The 21,429-nt window shown below is 48.8% G+C and overlaps 1 protein-coding gene across 2 annotated transcripts in view; it reads left to right on the top strand.

Annotated features, from left to right (window-relative positions):
• INPP5D (inositol polyphosphate-5-phosphatase D) overlaps nt 1-21,429 on the top strand; it is a 52,184-nt gene that overhangs the window by 19,170 nt on the left and 11,585 nt on the right. The window contains exons 4-16 of one of the 2 annotated variants that reach the window (XM_008924929.3): nt 7,020-7,170; nt 9,176-9,347; nt 10,600-10,740; nt 14,087-14,174; nt 14,835-14,915; nt 15,094-15,165; nt 15,436-15,559; nt 16,621-16,727; nt 17,238-17,340; nt 18,162-18,358; nt 19,093-19,210; nt 19,730-19,826; nt 20,915-21,053. In XM_008924929.3, the coding sequence (XP_008923177.2) occupies nt 7,020-7,170; nt 9,176-9,347; nt 10,600-10,740; nt 14,087-14,174; nt 14,835-14,915; nt 15,094-15,165; nt 15,436-15,559; nt 16,621-16,727; nt 17,238-17,340; nt 18,162-18,358; nt 19,093-19,210; nt 19,730-19,826; nt 20,915-21,053 (1,590 nt within the window). Of the gene's footprint in view, nt 1-7,019; nt 7,171-9,175; nt 9,348-10,170; nt 10,211-10,599; nt 10,741-14,086; nt 14,175-14,834; nt 14,916-15,093; nt 15,166-15,435; nt 15,560-16,620; nt 16,728-17,237; nt 17,341-18,161; nt 18,359-19,092; nt 19,211-19,729; nt 19,827-20,914; nt 21,054-21,429 lie in introns of those variants that run through there. The other variant, XM_018083167.2, reaches the window with a different exon arrangement.

Raw genomic sequence — 21,429 nt, 5'->3', positions numbered from 1 at the left:
GGCAGCATGTACTGGTATCCTTCTGTTGCATTGGAGGAACAGAGGGAATTTTATAAGATTGACAACATAGTAATTTTCTTTTTTTTTTTTATTTTTTATCTTAGTTTTGTTTGGATATCTGATGTTCAGCCAGGATCACAAGCTGGAAGTAATATGTACTTAGCTGTTAAATTGCAATTCCTTGTTTCCTTCCATGAATAATCTCTTTCAGAAGTTCTGAAAACCTCTTTCCTGGAACTCTCTGAATTCCATGGTTTCACCCAAAGTCTTAAACCTAAAAGGCCACTGTAGCAAAAGTGACATGGACAAGCTAACCTGAGCATCAGGACCAAACCGTATGCAGGATGAGACAAGAAAGACAGGGACTATTCCCCTGCCATTCCCCCCAGCATTGTTAAATTTATATACCTTGTCACTGCGCTTCCATTGTGCCATTCTCCCCAAAATCTGTATGATTCTTTTTTCAGGTGAGGAAGTACTGCCCCACCCACCCACGAGCATCCTCTGCCCCTGTTCCCTGGATTCTTCCCCTTGCCTTTTCTCTCATGCTGAGTTCCCTGGCAGAGACCCTCTTGCTGAGCTTTGCGCAGCAGCACAACTCCCTTGCCAGCTCCAAGTTCCCACCTCCTATCAAAGTTCATTTCTTTACTGCCCCTCTGTGTCACAGGATCCCTCTTTTCCTCAGCCACACACTTGCTCCTCTCCCTTTGTGCTTGTTCCTCAGTAGCTCCATTTCTTCCAAGCCCCGGGTGTTGCATTCAAATGAGGGTACATTTCTGGGTGGCTTGTATTTTGGGAAGTAGCTGTTTCTCCCAGCTGTGATTCCTGTCTATGATCCCATTCTTGTGAAATGCTCCTGGAACTTCTTAGCACAAGATTTGATCTAAAAATAAGGCATGTTTTCTAGAAAAACAAAACCAAAACACAACCAGGTTGCTTTAAAATGCTGTAAAAAATAATTTACCAGGAATTTTGTAGCTCTTAGGATCCCTTTTTTAGTGAAATGTAAAAAGCTTGCCTACATGAGAACCAGAAGTAAATTTAAAAATGCCACCTAGACATCCTAGCTAACAGTCAGTCTTGAAGATTTTTCCAAACCTGAAAACCTAGAATTTATTTTTTTTTCAAATCTGAAAGGAGAAAAGTTCCTGCCAGCCTTTCTCACCACAGTAGAAGCGACCTGATTTTCAGCTTCCATTTAAGCTGGTGGGCATTGCAAGAATTTTATAACTTTAAAAAGTTATTGCCTGTTACTGAAATGCCTACATATGTGTTTAAATACCTGTTTTAAGGCACTCTGGTTAGAAAAGATTGACCTTAAGCAATATAAGCAGATGACCAGTTTCCTAGTTCCTCCTTGTGCCTTGGCACAGGAAAGGAAAACACTTCCTCTTCCTTCTGAGGGCCCCAGACTTCCTGTGCCATCTATTTATACAATTGTTGTAATGAACCCCAAGTTAACCACTTCCTCTCCTGGCTTAGCATAGGCTTTACATCTTCTAAATCTCTTTTTACTTTGTGTCTTTATACTCCATTTGCAACTTCTCCTAAAGGTGTGTTCAGAGCTGCTCCTCACCAAACCCGTGTTTGGAGTGTCTTTGTCGAGGTGTTCTCTTGGCCAGGTGGCAAAGGAAGATTAGGTTGTCTCAGCCATACAAAAACCTGCTGAAAAGTCCAGGTGGTTGAATTTGCAAAGGGGATCCCAAGATTTAACCAAAGACTAGTGATTAAAGGCTTTAGTCGTGCCTGCTCTCATGAAATGAACAGCCTGGAAGCCTATTCAGCAGGAAGACAAGAGCAAGTTGCAGCTAGTGGTGTTCAACCATTGTACAGTAAGGATAGAGAGGATTGGAGGGATTGATAACTGGAAGGACCTGCAGAACTGAGGGCAGGGTCTGGAGGACAGGAGACACCAAGACATCCTGGGGGAAAGGGGGCTCACAGCCAAAAGGGCTGGAATCCAAAGTGGGAGATCTGAAAATCATGATTTGGGATGCAGCTAAAATGGCTGGGCTGGTCACAGTCAGCTTTAGCTGTCTCCTTCAAGGATACAGCAGGATGTGAATAAAGGCAGCTGGCAGATGTGCAGAGAGATTCTCATGGTTCCAGGGTTAGGGGTGGCAGAAGGCCTTGCAGGTCTCCCCCCAGCATTCCCGTTTCCCCAGCAGAAGCAGGATTGGATGCTGGCTATGAGGATTGCCTGGGTACCCTGCACTGCAGCACTTCCAGAGACATGGACACACTCTCTGTGTAGCCCAACTTTACTGTCTCTGCCTGGCAAAGCTGCCTGAGCTCTAGCCTAACCTCCTCTGCTGCAAAGCCTCCCCCACCTCTGCTGTCCCTCGGGGGCTTGCAGCACATCTGGTTGCCATCTTCTTTATAAGAGAATTTAAAACCTGTAAGACTGCTGCTGTGCCATCTCCAGGCTGCCCCTTTGCCAGACCATACCAGTCCCTTTCTTCTGAGCTTTCCTTGTAAATCCCATTTTCCAACTCTTCAGCCTTCCTTGGAATTTTTCCTTGGGTTTCTGTACGGTATTTTTACATGTTCCATAAGAATTGGTGCCCCAAGCTGCACAGAACAGTCCAGCTAAAGTCTTCTGGCAGGAAGTACAGTAGAGGAGTTTCTTTTTGCATCTTGTATGACACTCCCATTAACAGATCTTAGAGGGACTCGTGCTTCAGATGCAGCTTCCCCCTGTAAAATTGCTTCTCACTGTCTGATTCACTATTCCACAGATTCCTTTGTACAATCCTGCTGCTTTGTGGGCTGTTCCCTAAATTGCATCTGTTCACTAGGTGTTCCCTTTCTGTGTGTTGTGGCTGCCATCAGCACAAAGCTGAGGTACCAGCAGGGATGCTGGAGGAATCCCCCTGGAACTGGGCCTGCCCTCCACACCACTCTGGTGTCCTGGCAGACCTGGGAGCACGTTTCTGGGATGTGGGGTGTTGCCGTGGAGATGACACTTGCCATCCACATTTATAATGACCTGAAACAATTCACTCTGTAATTAAAACAAGATCTGTGCTGCCATAACCCCAAGGAAATAGTTACTTACTGGAGGCGGGCAGGGGGGCGGGAAGTGGATTTCATTGTTGGCTCTGCTGGGGTGGCTCCAGCTCCCCCTGCGCTGCCCCGTCCTGCTCTGCTTTGCTCACAGGGCCTGTTCTGCCTCTGCTTCCTGGCTCAAAGTCCAGAACAAGTTTGTGTAAAGTCTAGGCTGCGTTCTTCCTCGCTCTTGTCATCCAGAGCAGTTGTCTTCAGGACGTTCATTCAGTGTTCCCTCAATCCAGTTTTTGGAATTGTGCTCTGCAACTACCTGCAAACTGACTCAATGCCACTATTTTACTATCCACCACCACTTTTCCTTCCCACCTCTAAGCCTTTGCCACAGGTTCAAGTGTGAAGAAAGCAGGTGTCCCTGCTTTCCTTGCTTGCTGGCAGAGACCAGCCTTCAGGTGGGTCATCCAGCAACCCGAGCTCTGGCGGCAACATTACTGAACCAGGTTTTCTGCGTTCAGCTGATGCTACTCAGGCATCATCCCTGCAGAGCTGGCTGGGAACACCCCACAGCCTGGGTGATGGTCCTACTGCTCTGTAGGCTGGGAGCAAAGTGTCAGGCTGTTGGATTTGGAGGGGCTCACGTGGCACAGGTGGTATTGGAGCACCTTGTGGTTGTGTGTCGAACAATGTGCCGTCTGTCACGCGGGCTTTGTTCCCATCCCTTCCCCAAGGGGAGAAGCAAGTGCAACAGGGTCTTGCTTTTACTGTCCTCTCTCCCATTTCAAACAATGTGCAGTTTTTGCTGTGCCTCTCTGCAGAGGGAGGCAGTGCAAAGCAGAGTGCCATGCTCTCTTTGGGGGAGTGGGGAAATCTGGGGGGTGCTTGGAGCTGGGAGGAGCTCATTTCATAGTGCAGGCAAAAGGCAGAGAGGATTGCTGGGTACTGCTTTGTGCTGGAGGGGCGCAGCCCTTCCCACACACTTCCTCTGTGAGGTCCCTGCAAATAATAATGCAGAAGAAAATGAGTGAGAATAATCCAGCAATTTTGCTTTCAGACTCTCGTGATGGCCAAGCGAGGCAGTGCCGCCGCTGTGGCCTTTGTGGTGCGGGGAAGGACCTCGAGCTCCCCCACCCCACTGAGCGGGTGCTGAGCAGGTTTGAGGTTCCCCATCCTTCCCCCTCTGCTTGGTCATGGCTGGTCAGAGCTCCTGACCCTGCTGGTTCCCCATTTTCTTATTCCAGCTCTCGCTGTCTCTGTGCAGTTGCTCGGGATTAGGCTCAGTTCTTTGCTGAGTTCTGTCTCAAAATATGAAATGCAGTCCTTTATTTTGCTTGTGCCATGGAGAATTGGTCCTTTTTATCCTGAGTGGACTTGGGGAAGGTGGGCTTTCAGAGGAGCTGGCACTGCTGGATTGGAGGCTGCCTCTCTTTGGGAAGGAGTATCTGGGTACAGATGCATGCAGATCCCAGCTCCTCAACATGGCCACAAATTCCAGTTACCCTTGAGAGAGGAGATGGTAGGCTTCATCAAGAAGGGTGGCTGGAGGTGGTGGGCCAAGCTAGCAGGGTAGAAAGGGTGCATAGCAGCAGGGCCTCTCTGCTCATGTGTGCACCCAGCCAGCTTGCACGAGAGCTGGGGCCTGTGGGGGATTTGGGCTGCACCACAGGCTTGGGTCCACTCCTGAAATGCAAGGAGTTAGAGGAAGGAGGCCTGTTGCAAAATGCTCCTTCTTCTGGTTACCACAGAGACCAGCACGGTTTCAGAGACTGAACTATCCTTGGTAGCAAAAAGTGCTAACTCAGCCTTTCCTCCCACTTCCATCAGGGCTCTGTTTGGCCTTAGAAGAACCGTGCAGGGCACTGTGGCTTCTTGCAGGTGCCCTGGGAAAGCAGGAGGTGAGGGGCGGGACAAGGCAGTGTTGGGAGGGACACTGTGCAGCGACGAGATGGGGTGTTGTGGGGACAGTCACCAGTCAGGGGAGATCTGGGGAAGCAGGCAGACAGGGAGGTAGTGAAGGAAAGTGAAGTAGGAGTGTGAAGACGACTTTGGAAAGAGAGGGAGCAGAGTAGGCTGCAGTAATTCAAGAGGTGAGAGAGAGCCCCGATGGCAAAGCTTTCCTCCTACAAGGATGCACATGACAAACCCTGACCCTGCTTACCCTTGGTGTTTTTTAGGGTATGTGTGTGCTCTGATGGGGCTGATGCCTTTCTCTGGGTGCTCTTTGGGGTAGCTTAGGGCAAAGCAAATCATCACAAGCCTTGTCTCTCATGAGCTCCAGCCCATCTACAAGTGCTGTAGGTGGACAGAAGGCAGCTCAGGCAGGTTAATCTGGAGGATGAAGTGTGGGTGACCCTGCCATGGGCTGGGCATGGGTGTTGCCATCCCCCTGTCAGTGCTGCCAGCAGTGTGCTCTGGGCTGCTGGCAGGGCCACTGGGCACACCTGCCTAAATAACACAAAAGTGGGCATTTGGGAGCACAGGAAGGTGCTGCAGGGGAGGGGAACAGAGAACTGGCTGAACTATTCCAGGTCTGTTCCAGCTGGGAACTTCAGGATCCTTTGCTATAACAGATTAGAGCAAAGTTTCTCCCCTGATGATCTTCCCTGATTCCCAGCCTTCACTCTTGGCAACAAGAAGCAGAAAAATCTGGGAGGAACCAGACACTACTTGCATTAATTGGTGTAAATGAGAAGTCATTCTGATTGTGCTGAGTCTGTGCCCCTCTAGCAGAGCAGGATTTGGCCTGTGCTTGTACAGTCATGTGAAGTTTTAACCAGCAATTTGTTTCAACTCCTCTGGACTCACCAAAATATAATCCAGTATTTGCCCAGGCATTGCCTTCATGTTTTTTTTTCCCAGTGTACAAGAATCTTGCTAAAGGCAGGAACATTTCTGTGTGAGACAGAAAAGGAGACTGTACAGGCAGAGCTCTCAGAAACATCATTCACATTTGTTATGAAATGTGTCTTCCTGAGCCTTTAAAGACAAGCAGGTGTAGTTAAAAATGAAAGGTGTTTTTGGTGGCAGGCCTGAGGGCACTGACGGCTTCAAAGACTGAAAGCACTGTCCTAATTTCTGGCCTGAGATTTTATTTATTCCTTAAGAAAAATTAAAAAGAAATCTTGTTGCTGCTAGGACTCACCGCAGACATTTCTCTGGGTTCCCCTCGCTGTAGTCTTTGTTTGCATTACTCCTGTTTAATCTCTTGGGTTTGCTACATTTGTCTTTTAAACAAAAAAGGTGAACACAAATGGCAAGTAAATAAGCTTGTTCAAAACTCTGTGTGTCTTAATTTTTACAGGCAATAATTGCAAACCCAAAACAAATTTAAATACCCTGCCTTTTAGTCAGAAACAGAATGTCTAAAGTGTGGCTGTGCAAGAAATTACTTCAAACTGGAGACAAAGCTTTAAAGTCACAGTTAAAGTTCAGCTGGCTCAGTGTCAGGCCTGGCATGTTCTGTCCTCCCCGGACCCTGAGCCTCAGCCCCCTAAACCTCACCCCAGCATTCCTGTACAGGACAGTACCATGTTTCATTTGAGCCTAGTTCTGAGCCTTTGACACCTGAAGGGATCCAAATGTCTGCATCGAGCCATGTTTATCTTGCAATTTCACAGAAAAGTCTTCCTGGATACCTCGAAATAGAGCACAGTCTAGGGGGTTTGTTCTCACTAAAGGAGGGAATGCAAAGATTAATCCAGGAGAATTCCTTGTTTTTAAAGTCTTCCTTTGCTGTGAAGCCAAGCACGCTGAGTCCAGCGAGAGAGCTCTTGCACTTGGCTTCAGTGAGTCTTTGAGGTTGGTGTTTGTGCTGACTCTGGCTTGAACTGTGAGCGTATCTGTTTCTGTTTGTGCTGCAGGAGCTGTTCCGCTCAGCCTGTGCTCACATGGGCAGCGAGAGCAGGGCTGGCTCTCTCTGGACAGCACTAGTGGCTTTCTCCTCTCTCTGTGACTTTATCTTCTGTGTTTCTGGCTAGGAAATCCCAGAGCATGACTGCCTCTGTGTTTTGTTTCAGGCATCAGAGGGTGTTCCTGTGAAGTATTTTGAGAACTTGGAGGAACTGATAGAATTTTACAGGAAGGAGAACATGGGTCTGATATGGCATCTCAAATATCCAGTGCCACGGGAAGAGGAGGAGGCTGCAGATGAACTAGAGGAGGATGCTGGTAAGAGACCTGTGGGGTGACTTGGTGATGCAGACCCTTGACTCTCATCCTGAGACTAGAGATCTGCAGTGCAGGCAGGGGGCCAGAGCATAAAATGGAGCAGAGCACAGAGAGGCCTGAGCTGGCAGGTCGCTGAGTTGTGTGGTACTGGAGCATCAGTTCAGCTCACCTGAGGGAATACACTGAGACCCTCTGTAGAGTTATACTCTGTCTGGTGTGGGGTGGCTAATCTGTTGTTCCTCCCTGGTCTCAAGCTGGTTTATGTCCAGCCATGTCCCCTGCCTCTGCAGCCCTCTCCCTGCACTGCACCCCTGGGGGCCCTGTCACAGCAGAGATGGGCCCCCCAGGCCTTGGAGCTCTTCTCTCTGCAGTGCCACACACCTGCAGCTGCTGAGGGTCTGGGGTCCTCTGAAACTCAGGCCCCCTCAACTGCTCTGATCTAGGGGGCATTTCTGACAGTCAGAACCAGAGGGCACAGATCCAGCAGTGGCAGACAGTCTAACTCTGTGTACAGAGGCAGATGTAAGATGAAGAGATATGATTGGCATCATCCCAACTATTTTATATGAAATGTCATGTGTGTTCCTGACACTCATTGGTCTTGGATTGTTCCTTGGATTTTGCCTGGATCATGCCTTGGATCTGTCATTGTTCCCCTGAGCCCCAGGGGAAGGTCATGCCCACAGAGCCATCCTTCCTGTTCTTTCTGACGTCTGTCTGGAAACGATGAGCACTACAATAAAATTGTCTGAAGGACACAGTCCCTGGGACAGATGGACAGGCCTGTGCACTACAGCAGATTAGTGTGTCTGTGTGCATTTATGTAACCCAATGCATATCTGACAGGAGCTGGAAGACTTTGGTATGCCATCCTCCTGAAGAAACTGAACAACATTTTGCAAAGCTGCTCAGGAAAGATGTTCCTGGTTTTTGGCCAGCTGCACTGAGTCTCCAGGGCGGGGGAGGCAACTACAGCAAAAATAATACAGAGAGAGGCAAGCAGCAGGGAATGAAGTTCTAGCCAAGACTAAGAGCCTTCAAATGGAGAGAGATTAGCACTGGGGCTGGGCTGCTCGTGTACAGAGTTGGATTTTGTTAAGGCACTTTGGTGCCATGGTGCTGGAGTCATGTAGGGCCTATAGATGTCTGGCCATCTCAGATGTGGAACTGCAGAGGTGGAAGATGAGCACCCTGCAGATGCACCACCCAACTGTGCCATGGCTCAGTGCTTTGGTGGCTCTGTGAATCACAGCACTGCCCACTAGTAGTGGATGAGTCCTGGGGATCTTTTTGTAATGCAAATTCCACCATTAGGAAACAACCAACCAAAACCTCACAACTCAAATGGCTACACATGACAGGTGTGCCAAAGTGTTGGAGCAATTGGTATGAAAAGAGAGGTGACCATGTCTGGGATCAATGGAGATGAACCCACTCTTCTCCCAGGAGAGGGAGGTGTGTTGAGCAGCAGGATGACAGAGCAGGAAAACCCTTTGTTCTTCCAGCCCAGGACACAAGGCAGGATATTCAGTCCCTCTGCTGGATCATGGGGTCTATTTTCTCCATCTGTATTTCCTTACTTTAGCTGCTCACTTCTTTCCAGTTTCTGGTGCTCTTTCTATTACACCCCTCCATCCCTTCTGCCCCAGCAGCAGATCCCCATGATAATGGGAATGATATGGGTGAAGAACATCTGTGTTTTGTAAAATGCTTAGAGTGTATATTCAACTCCATTGCTGTGCAGATGGGATGGCCAGACTGGCTGGGACAGGGTTGCACTGCCAGGCACAGGCAGGTGCTGTCTGCACAAGAGGGCCAAGGCTGGCAGCTCATCCCTCTGGTGGCACCCCAGTGACATCCCTGGGAACAGGGCCAGGGCAGTGCCGAGCCCTGGGCTGTCCAGCTCTGACAGAGCCCTCAGAAGGGGTGGCTGCAGGGACTGTGAGGGGGATGAGGTCTGATGTCTGTACTGGGATGACTGTGCCTTTCCCTTCTTCCTCTCCAGACCTGGTGCCCACGCCTCCCATCCTGCCCCCACGCAACATCCTCATGGCACTGCCGGGTGGTGACACAAAGGAGGTCTCCTCTCTCCCTGAAAACTCCAGAGGGGCAGATATTAATAAACTGTCCCTTTCTGAGACACTACTACAGCGCCTGCAGTACCAGGATACGAGCAGGTGAGGATGGCAAGTCACAGGGCTGCAGGACCAACCTTCAGCCCAACCCTGTGCTCTCTGGGCCTCTGTGTTTGGGACAAATGAGAATGTATTTGATTGAATGAAATTACTCCTCATTTATACTACCGGTGACAGTGCATTGGCTGCTCTTTACAGTCCAGCTGTCGTCTAGGAAAAACACTTTTCTGAAGTATTAAAATTTAAATTATTAAAAAATCAAAAAGACTTTCTCCACTGAGGTGTAGCTTTCTAATATAAAGGATGGTATATTAGCCATATGCCCAAACTAGACATTGTGTTGGAAAGCACCAGCCAGTCTTCAGAAGGAATAAACTTGCGTGTGGATTTCCAGGTGCTCAGATTTACTGATCTGCCCCAGCTATGGGTCTGACTCACACTGTCCCACATGCTGTGTCAAATCTGGACGTGCACTGAAGCCTTACAGGAAGCCACATGACATTTAATGACCAGATCTGCACAGTGTAAAAATAAAACAAAAATACCATCAGAAGACATGTCTGCTGGCAGGGCAGTGGGAGGCTGTGAGCAAACAGTGGTCGTGTGCAGCAGCACAGGTTGTTGTGGTGGCCCAGTAGCAGCTGACTGAGAGAAACCCAGTTTTGTTCAGCTGCCTCCACCATTTCATCTGCATCATCACAAGCAGCCAGCTGCGACTTTCTGCACTTGTCAGGCCACAAGACAGCACAGCACATACAGTCTGCCTGGTTCACCCTTCCCTGAGGTGCTGGAGTCCGAGCACCATGGAGATGGGGAGGGGGGGAGCACCCTGTACAACTCTGTGGTCTCAGCCCCCCTAAGATTACTTTGGATTGCTTGGAATAAAACCTTCAAAGTGGAACTTGGTGAGGTGAAAGGCAGTCTTCCTCTCCCCAGAGCTCCTGAGCTGCTGACACTGGTGATCTCACAGCAGCCTGGCTTCACCTACTGAGGCTGGTGATGCCACCGTGGCTTTGGCACTTTGGCAAAGCCAGGCATCAAAAGACTTGCCCTGGTGTGGCAGCTCAGGAGTCACAGAGGGTTTGGGGTGGGGAAGGAGGGCAAGGAGAAGGTGTCAGCAGTGGCAGGGGATCCATCGTCCTGTTCTCAGAATTGCATGTTCACACTGAAATCCAAGGCAAACTGCTCCCCACCTGTGTGTGCTGGCAGTGGGAAGTTCAGAAAATTAAGAAAGCCGTTTGATTATTGGGAGTAGAGAGAAGAGCTGGCTTTTGACCTTGCTGTTTCTTCACAGTGTCTCTGACGAGCATCTTAAACTCATCCAGGATTACCTGCGAGTTCACATCGTCAGTGACTTCGAGATGGTGCAGACTGGCTCAAGCAACCTTCCTCAACTGAAGAAACTGCTTACAGTTCTTTGCAAAGGACTCTTCAGGTAACTAGAAGCTGGTTTGCAAAGGATAATGCTGTAACACTGTAGTCTAACACAGGTTCCATGTGCATGCATTCAGAACCCGCATTTCTGGCATAGGAAATTGGCTTGCCCTCAAAAACAGGATATTTAGATCTCATGACCTGTGATTCTGCTCCAAAGATATGAAATCTGTATATAAGACAAAGCTCTGACAGTGAAGTTTCCTTGTAGGTGCTTTCAGTCAGTGGAGTATTGTATTTTATGCTTTGTTTAGAAAAAAAACAAAACAAAAATGCACTAACTGATTAACTGTATAATTTGGTAACGCATAAATCACACCCACAGAATTGTCAAGCACAAGTAATTTATGGAAACAAGCACATATTGGTCTATAACTAGGTTTTAAACACTGATTTTCCTTCCCACTAATGCACTATGAACTTGGAGTGATTCCACTGATGTTGGTGAAGTCCAGCTCGAATGAAAAAAGGAACAAGCCTAGACTCTAGACTCTACAAATTTTACCTTTCCTATTTATAGACCTTCCATGTCCCAAATAGAAAAACTCCAACAGGGAAGTAAAACCTTGCAGAGCTCTGTCTTTCTCTGGTGGAAGGAGGTGATTCCCCCCTTGCTGCCTGTAAGCGAATGAGATCAGCCCACCCTTGTGCAGAGATCCTGCAGCACATGAGGGCACACCACTCCTATCCATGGCTTGCAATCCCCTTCTCTCTGGTGCATCAGCAGTAAGGCTGCTGGTGCTGCTGGCCTGCTCTTGCTCCCCTAGAAGCCAGGTGCCCACAGCCAGGCCCCTGGGAGGATGAGGGCAGGCTGTGTGAAGAGCTGCCCCTCTGTACCCTGCCTGGGGGTTTTGCTGCTCTCCCCCACAGAAGGGGAGACCCAGGTGGCTGGCTAAGAATAAACCTGAACAATGGAAACTAAACTCAAATGAACTCACAAGTGAGAGTCTTGTGTTACTGAAATACCTCCAGTGCTGCTGTTCTGAGGATGGCTGGATTCATCCATTTCCAGCTTCTTATTCTGCTTCAGCTTATCTGGGTTTCACAACCCTACTCCTCATAAATGCATGTTGAATGGCAAGGAAGGAGGTGCAACAGGTCTGTAATTCCTTCAACTGCCAGGGCACTTTTTACATTCCCAGATTTTCTGTAGGAGTTTTGGGGACTGGACTTTGTGAAGTGACATCCTATAACTATGCCCTTTGCAGTTTGGGTGTTATCCACGAGCAGGTGCAGGACCCTTTTCTGACCAAGGAGCTCAAGCAGAGCTGGGCCACAGCAGACCAGAGTGTGAAGTTTGTGAGCTCTTTAATCCCTGGTGAGTTAAGCAAGGACTGGACCCCAGTGTGCATCAGAGACTGGGAAAGCTGGTTTAACTCTGCTGCAAGCTGCTGCTACCTCCTAGAGCTAGCTGTGGCCAAGGGGTCAGGACAGCCATGGCATATCTCCTTCTCAGAGCCTGGGGGCAACGGAGCAGCCACTCTTCTACTGAAAATGGAACAAAAGAGACTCGTAAGGCTGATGGGTACCTTTGAGAGCCATTTGGTGCTAAAAGCAATTGGCATACAAGGAGTTCCTTGGCCAGGGGAATCCTCCAGCAGCTGGACAGCTGACTCATGGAGAGTGGGGACTGCTCATGTGAATGGATTTGTTCAGCTTTAAGCGAAAAACACCAATAGTGACCTATTCAATCTGCTACTGTCCAAAGCCATCATTTGGTCATCAATTGCTGCTCTGCATGTTCTTGTTTATTCTCCCTCACTGGATAATTTGCACAGAGAGCTTTTAAGGCAGTTTTTTAAGTACTTGTGACACCAGCACTTGTGCCACTGCATGTGGCTTCTGACACTTCAACAAAGATCCCTAAATGTGTTTATACTGTCAAGAAAAGAAAACGAAAGGAGTTACAAGTGCCATTAAAACCACCCTGTGGTTTTGGTGAGTTTGAATGCCTTCAGATGCTCTTCCTCCTCATCATACTTACCCTACAGGTTGCACTGTAAGCAGAGGGCAGTTTTCCCATGAGAAATCACTTCTGAGTTGCTTCAAACAGCTCCTGCTGTGTGTTTTCGAGAGACAGGCCTGCACTTTTGGTCACAGTAAATATCCTTTCATTCTTCCCAGACTGAACTTGGCCCAGTGCTCCTGCAACTGCATGCAGTCTCCTGGGGCCTGGTTCCATGGCTGCAGAAATCAGTGGAAGTCTTGGGTTTGGGGCCAAAGGCCTTTGCAGTGACACTGGCCCTAGGGGATCCAGAGCTGAATAGTGGTGTTGGAGGACTAAGATTAGCAGAACCAGACTCCTACAAGTGCCTTGTACTTCTTTGCGCCCCATGGTTCTTTCAGACTGAAATTTCACACATGAATGCTTAATTTAGGCCACTAATCATCCATGGTTCAACACCTAGACAAATATCTGATCTCCAGACAGCGATACTTTCACTTTGGAGCACTTTCCCCAGCAAACAGGGAATAAAATCCAGTCCATTCAGATGTAGGAAAGTGAGGGAAATCATTAATATCCAGCGTTGACTAGACACAATGCAAGCATGCCAGCACTGCTCCCCAGCATTGCCTTCCTGCTGACCTGTGCTCCCTGGCTGCTCTTTCCCTGATGAGTCTCCTCATTATCGCCGCAGCTCCTGTGCCAAACTCACACGCAGCGTTTGACAAATGAGCATCCTGTGCAATCTAACGGGGAACTGCTCAGGGAACCTCATTGTTACCCAGGGCTCTGCTCAGGATGAAAGGCTGGCCCTTCCACCCTCCTGCTGGGCTCGACCCCTCTTTGTCATGGGAGATGAAATATCTAAGAATTAATTTCCTCTTTGCACGCTGTCCCCAGCACTGTCCCCAGCACTGTCCCCAGCAGCCTGTGTCAGCCTCAGCAGCTACACAGGACCTGCGTTGAGCCGAGCTGCTCCCACCCCTGCAGCGTTCAGAGGCACCAAACTGCACTGGGCTGTGAGACATTTGAGTGCACTTTGATCTGTGAGCTGGCATAGTTGGGTTGATGCTGGTTTTACACTGTGTCCTCAGGTTTGGCCAAGTCTGGGGTATCTTTTTGGGGAGAAAGTTAGCATCTCCAGAACAAACCCCAAGGAACAGCCAGTGTGGCCAAGCAAGGCAAAGTCACTGCCTGAGTCACCTGCCTTGTTGGCAGTGTCACTGCAGCAGCTGGGAAATGCTCCCATCACCCTCCCAGCAGCTCGGAGGGCACGTGGCGAGGGCAGGCCCAGTGTGACCGTGTGCCCACAGTCTCTGCTGTGCAGCTTTGTCCCAGTGCTCACCAACCCAGGGACCCTTAGAGCCAGAGCCTCAGACCCCTGCCGTGTCTCTGTCCCCAGTGAGGCCTCTAGGACTCTGCCATCCCTGGAATCCATCCAGAAGGTGTTTGAGCAGCAGCTGCACCCTGGTGTCCACCAGCGCTCCCAGGTAAGGGGGCTGGCGGGTGGGAGGGGAGGAGGGACCAGTGTGGCTGGAGCAGGGAGGGGCTGGGGGAACAGGTGCCACTTCTGTTCTCCTCAGTGCCTGGCTGCAGTGACTTATATCCCCACATAGCCCCTTATGCCTGCCCCCCTTTCTGCCCCAGAGGAAAGTACCACCAGCTGCCTGAGGACTCCACCTCCCCACCCTCCCTCAGCTTGTGGGCTGGGACTGCACACTTCTTTTTCCATAAACTTCACTCCAGGATGTTTCACTGCCAAATCCTTCCTTCTCCCAAACCCACTTAAGTCCCCATGACCTTCCTCTCCCTGCTAGAAAGCCAAAAGTCCAGGACTTCTGTATGTTGAGCCCCAGAGCTGGTCATGCAAACCTGCCCCCCAGCAGCAAGGTGACCCCCTTGCATGGCCAGCTGCCTCTAACTTATGGAAAAGGCTTTTGGATTTGTCCTTCTATGCTCCCATACTTCTGCATGTTCAGCCACACTCCATGCTCTTGTGCTGCCCATTACAGGTCATTGTGGCAGAGGTACAGGTGGTGCTCCTTGCTCTGTGTGTGGGGTGTTCCTGGGGCTGCACTCCAGGCCATGCTCCAGGGATTTGGAAATCATCCACCTCTCTTTTTCTTTTTGTTATTGTGCTGTGGTTTCAGATGCTTGGTGAAGCAAGTCCAGTCAATATTGTATTGAAACTCAACCAGCTGATTTCTTTGCTGTCTTCCATTGAAGAAAAGGTAGAGTTCTAAAGCTGTTTTATGTTGTCTTTCTGTCATCTTTTGCCTCTAGTTATGTTTCTTGTTCATCATCAGTGCAGTCCTCTGCTACACTAAGATTAGATTACTCTGATCTCATCGCTGTCAATGTAATGCAGAATCACCAAATGCAATAAATTACACATAAATTCTTTTACAGGTGAAAACACTGTTGATTGAAGGTCCTGATTCAACACACCGGCGCTCCCTTATTCCCCCTGTCACTTTTGAGGTAAATGTACTTCTTTAATGATGCTGATCATAATGTGGAAGGACAGTAACACAGATTTATGTTGGCATCTCAGTTCCTGGGAACTTTGCTGTGCTGCCACAGAGATAACAGCTATTCTTGGATGCTATTTAGCACCATGCAAAAGCTTAAGAGATGTCTAGTGAGATTGGCATAATGATATGTGTCCAGGAATTCAGGGGAATGTTGCATTTGTAATAAGTGTTACTGAAGCATAGATCGCTCACAAGAAACCTCTCTGTCTTCCAATAGGTGAAAGCTGACTCCCTAGGGATTTTCTCAAAAATACAACTCAAGGTTGATGTGGAAATGGGAAAACTGATTATCAAGAGATCTAAGGATGGTCCAGAAGACAAGTTTTATACCCACAAGAAAAGTAAGATGCTTAAGGTCACAAATGCTGGACTAGACTCTGGGTCTCCAGGATGATGGGGAGGGGTTCCCTTTAGCTCCACTTGGGACAAGGCTTGGCCCAGAGGGCAGGGATTTCTGCTAGGTCCTGGGTGTTGTACAAGGTTCTAGTCAGGCTAGACAGAGACCAGGGAGTCGTGACTGGGATAACCAGCTTTCACAAATTGTTTTAGGCCCTGCTTTCTGGTCTAAATGAAGACACTAGGACTACAGGGGAGCAGGTTTTGGTAGAAGATTCCCCGCAGAGCTGGTTGCAATAGACCCATTTTTCTACTGAAAAGCAATGTCACTTGAAGAAAGACATTCTGCAGGAACATACTGACTTCTCTGATGATTTTTGATGGTAAAAAGCCAAACACTCAGTTTCAGTAACATTTTTCACTGAATTTCCCTTGATTTTTTTTGTATGTAAATCAGTATGTGCCCTGATGAGCAATGCCAGCTTGGTCTGTGAAGGCCCAATTCAAACAACTTCCCTTTTTTTTTTCTGTTGTGTTTCTGGACAGGCAGCCCACTGAGACTGAGCCAAACAGATTTATCAGAGAGTAAACAATGCCCTTGGGCTCTCTCCTGCTAGAAAATCAACCTGTTGCTGGCAGCGACTGAAAAGATGAGCTATCATATATGGCTTTTTACACCTGGTGTTCATAGTTACTTAGCTGCTGTTTTAGATGGGGAGAAATCACCTTTACCACCAAATGAGGTTTTGCATCCTCTTTCGCAGATGGGGAAGGAATATATGTAGGCTGGCTCGGAATACAGGATTGCCTGCAGGAAGCCAGGGCTTCACTTCAGGCTGCAGGGCTTGAGATGGACAAGATCTCCAGGTAGAAGGAGCTTTGGAGGTCCTTTCCCTTTGAGTCCAAATCTGTTCCTATAGAGAGCAGGATTAAGCCACATTAAAATGCAGATCTGTGGAGCAAAGTGGGTCCCAGTCACAAGAGACCACGTAAATCCCGAGCCTGCTTGTTCTGGGGGGATCTTCCTCTCAATGGCTGCAGCTCATGACACCCAGCCTCTGTTCAGTCTTGCAGCTTATCAAGTCCCAGAAGCTCCCAAACAAACTGGTGATTGTGCTGGAAACAGAAAAAGAAAAAACACAGCGGAAGGAATATGTTTTTTCTGATTCCAAGGTACTTACACGGTGCTCCCTTCCTGCCAGCCTGGAGCAGGTACCTGGGGGGAGTGGCACATGGGGCATTCCTTGGCAGAAAGAGAAGCTGTTGAAGGATGGTGCTTGGCTTTGCAAAAAATAATTTTCTCCTTTGTTCTGGAAACGTTCAGAAAATGAACAGGTGTGTATAAAGGGAGGTGCTGGAGAGCCATACTCGGGGCTGTCACTGGGGCAGGAGGACAGTGAGGAGAGGCAAGAACTCTGTGATGGCAGCTGCAAAAAGGCTCATACAGACAAACAAGAGGGAAGAAGAGACTTCTGACCAGCTCAGCACTTGTTAGAGCAATGCACAGGCTAAGTGCCTAAAAAAGCACCACAGGAAAGACAGCCTCTTGGAAGGTTTCAGGATGGTGGAGGAACAATCTGCCCTTCAAGTGTGCTGGGAATTTCCTGGTTCAGCTAGTTTGTCAGGAGGTTGTGTTGGAGGAGTTAAGCATCTCATTAATTGTCTCTGCTCCTCCCTGTCTAGAAGAGAGAAGGGTTCTGTCAGCTTCTGCAACAGATGAAGAATAAACACTCAGAGCAACCAGAGCCTGATATGATCACCATCTTCATTGGGACCTGGAATATGGGTATGGGCTCTCTTCTGACATGGATGTTCCTTCAGACACTTGCCAAAATGTGTGCTCAGCTGCCGGGGTGAGCTCCAGACACTGTGTGTGTTCCGTGGCAGGTCTGCACACCAGGGCTGTCTCACTGGCACAGGGGAAGAGCTGAGATCCAGACTTATTCCTGCATGTGGTTTGACACTTCTCGTGGCTCCAGTCAAAGGACCATGAGGTTGTCCCTGATGGGTACTGGAGGATTCTTCCAGTGCCAGGGAACTGTGGCTGGCACAAAGCTGGCACAGCAGTGTACATCATCCTCCACCTTGCAGGCAGGACAGGAGCAGCTCCACCACCTGCCTGTCAGCTGCTCTGACCCTGACTAGGATGGTTCGTGTCCAGCCTGGGAAGAGAGCTGAGGCTCTGCAATATTTAGAGAAGGGGACAAGGTGTAGGTGAGGACAGTGGGATTTAAGTTCTTTTTCCCATTTTGGGAGAAAAGTCTGGTTCAGCTGTTGTGAGCTGAGCTGTCTTTGCTTGGTCATGCTTAAGAAGTGAGGTGAAGGCAGTGGCAGGCCAGGAGGAGTACAGCTCCCTGCCTTTACCCTTGGCTAGCCTTGGCTTTGGTAAGCTGATGAAATAGAGCAAAGTGGCCAAAGCAGAGTCACTCCTTCATTGGTGACTCAGGTGGGGATAACATCTTTGTCATCTTAGAAGAGTGTGATACAGAACTGATGTGTGGTGGAGTCAATGTGAAGGCTGTCATTTCTGTCCCCACGTGTTATCTGCATCCTGGGTTTGACAGGACACACTCTGATTTCCTTTGGCGTTGGATTTGTTAATAAAAGGTGCAGCACCTCCCCCAAAGAAGATCACCTCCTGGTTCCTCTCCAAGGGGCAGGGGAAGACCCGTGACGACACTGCTGACTACATTCCTCATGACATCTATGTGATTGGCACCCAGGAGGATCCCCAAGGGGAGAAGGAATGGCTGGAGACACTGAGACAATCTCTGCAGGAAATCACCAGTATCAGCTTCAAAGTGGTGAGGAGTTATTCCAGTTATTGCACGTAACTTGGGCACATGAGGAGAGTACATGTTGTTCAAATAAAAGAAATAGGAATAAGTGGGATTTTGCCTACATCTCCTCCCCTTCCCTCATTGCATTTGGATGAGGGAGAGTGAACTGACTGTGTGGAGATCCTCTCCTGGAGCTGGCCAGATGGGCACATTGCTATGGACAGTGACCCCCTACTGGCAAAGCAGGGACCCTGCCAGGCTGGCAGCAAGGGCAGATGCTGAGAACTTGACTCAGGTGGTGCTGTTATTTTGACCTTAAAAAAGGAGGATACTGTAAAACCTCCCGAGCCAGCTGTAGCCAAGATCTTGCCCTAGGCTATTGCACTTTCAAGGTACACAGCCACAGTCATGAAATAAACTGAAACTTAATAAGACCAGGTTTGGACATTCATGAGTTTCAGTGATGTCAAGAAACAAATCTAAGCATATCTGGAAAGCCACAGGACTTCTAACTCTCATGGTGATTAGGAAACTATCTTGTGCAAGCAAGGTAATCCAAAGTTCAACTAGAAAAAAGCACTAGAAAATAGCGAGGTCCTTCCTCCCACCTTTGATTAAAATGACTGCAAACATATCCTGAGCACAGGAAGAAAATCTGTGTAGGAGAAGGACTACAGGAGGAGTTGGAAGGCTGCAGCTATACTGCACCTCTGCAGGGATGTGCAGAAGTGTAACCTCTAACCTTCCCATCCCTGCAGATAGCTATCCATACCCTCTGGAACATCAGGATAGTGGTACTGGCCAAGCCAGAACACGAGAACCGCATCAGCCACATCTGCACAGACAACGTGAAGACGGGCATCGCAAACACCCTGGGTGAGGAGCAGCCCTGGTCCCATCCAGGGATCTGGGATCTGTCTGTGCCAAATGTTCCTTGACATGGAACAGCTCTTCCTCCACAAGGCTCCTGGGACAAAATTTATGTGGCACCAGTGGTCCTAAAGTTGTATCCCAATAGCACTGATTACCTCTTACTCTGTAAGAGAGGAAATCTATTTGTGTGTGTACATAGCACACACATATATATTTATATTCCCAGCAAACACATTTGACTGGCTATTGGGTTGCTCTTTCTTGGGTTTCATTGGGAAAATGCACTTCTTTTCTTTCAACTAAGTTATTTTAGCATCCTTAATAAATTTGTTGCCACAATCTGTGGTGCACGTACTAATTCTTTCTCTGCATGTACTAATTCTTTCTGTGCTGATTAAGTCAAGTTATTTCTCTTCTCCATCCTCCACTTCACTTAAGACATGTTTGGTGCATTATTATCTTTGCTAGACTCAGCCTGGAGGTGGATTGATTTCTTGACATTTTTGGTTTATCTTTTTCCAGGTAATAAAGGAGCGGTGGGGGTGTCATTCATGTTTAATGGAACCTCCTTTGGGTTTGTTAACAGCCATTTGACTTCTGGAAGTGAAAAGAAACACAGGTAAGATACGTCCTCCCCTTTAAAAAAATGGCTGTTGACCCAGGGTGAAATTCTCTGGGCTGTGTTTGGAAGGGGGGGCTCACTAGACAGACACAAACATGTCTTCCTGATCATAAAAGAATTGTTAATGTCTCCTGGGAAGGCATTTGAACAAGGGACTTCTGCTATGTGGCCATGGGTGCAGGGAAAACAGCCAGCAAAATTATTTCAGAACTGAGTGTAAATGTCTCACACAACACTTGCATGACCTGCTATGCAAGCCCAGTGCACAAGGAAAACAGTTCCCAGATCTACGATGTCTTGGAGAGATGTGGGAAGGTTTCTCCCATCCCAGAATAATGTACTGAAGGGGACTGTCTGCCTCCTCACTGTAGGCAGTGCTGTGAGCACAGGAGCTGTGCTGTGCCCTGGGGAACAGCTGAGAAAGGTCCTGCCAGGCAGAGCTGTCAGGAATGCCGAGAGGGAGGCGTGTGTAGCACAGGAATATCTCCATGGTGGCTGATTCTCTATACCCAGCTGTGAAAGGAATGTTTCTGGTCTAGGTGGGTTCTGCACAGGACTGGAAGGCAAAGCTCCTGACAACAGTGGGAGATCTGTGCCCACACTGGGAGGAGCCAGAGCTGTTGGAAGGACTGGTTTTGAAAGCAAAGAGGACTTGAAATGAAGATATTGGCTTTGCCATCTTGACCAGTGCAGAACACAGATGGTGTGGGATTTCTGCACAGGGTCTTTGCCACTGATGGAGTTAACTCTTATGGAAGAGTTCTCCAGGGTCTGGAATAACTGCCAAAATCTAGTTATTCATTTGCAGGTGAAATCTGAAGGCAACCATCTAATGCTGGGTTTCTAGGACATGTAGCTTGGAAAGAGAGAGCCCTGGGAGGCAGAAAAAGTGGCTTTAGGAGCACATTCCCTGGTCTGAGGAGCAGCACGTGGCTGGGGTGGCAAGTTCTGTTTCTGACGTGCTCCTCTCGAGCTGTCGAGTTGAATCGGTTCCTGCCTGGGAAAGCAGCAGCCCCTGCCAACCCAGGCACTGGGGAATTGCATGGCAATTTAGTGTGTCAGGCAGATGTTTCTTGTCTTGACAGACGCAACCAGAACTACACGAACATCCTGCGCTTCCTGACACTGGGAGACAAGAAACTGAGCCCGTTCAACATCACTCATCGCTTCACTCACCTGTTCTGGCTGGGGGACCTGAACTACCGCGTGGAGCAGCCCCCGGCGGTGAGGGGGGGCCCTGACCCCTGCAGGGGCAGCTCCCTGTGCTGCCAGAGCAGCTCTGTCTTTGTCCAGCCTAGGGCAACATGGCAAAAAGAGAGGAGACAGAAGGGATCCCCAGGGCATGAGTGTGGTGCCAGTTGAGGGAAAGTAAGGAAATCCCCTTTGCCCTCTCCAAGGATTAATGGACCCAGGAATGCCATCTGGCACACTTTGCTGCTTCAGGCAGCCTCGCTTCCCCAGACCTCCCAACTTCCCTTCCCACTGTGAACAAGCATCTGCCTTTCTGCTCTGTTTGATGAGCTTGGAATGGCTCAGAGCAGGCCTTCAGGAACAGGCAAGGCATCATAAATACTGGATCCGTTTCAGTAGGTGGGAGACA

Source organism: Manacus vitellinus, unplaced genomic scaffold (assembly GCF_001715985.3).
Source record: "Manacus vitellinus isolate BGI_N305 unplaced genomic scaffold, ASM171598v3 scaffold_60_pilon, whole genome shotgun sequence".
Taxonomy (NCBI): Eukaryota; Metazoa; Chordata; class Aves; order Passeriformes; family Pipridae; genus Manacus; species Manacus vitellinus.
This window is presented reverse-complemented; position numbering and strand designations above follow the sequence as displayed.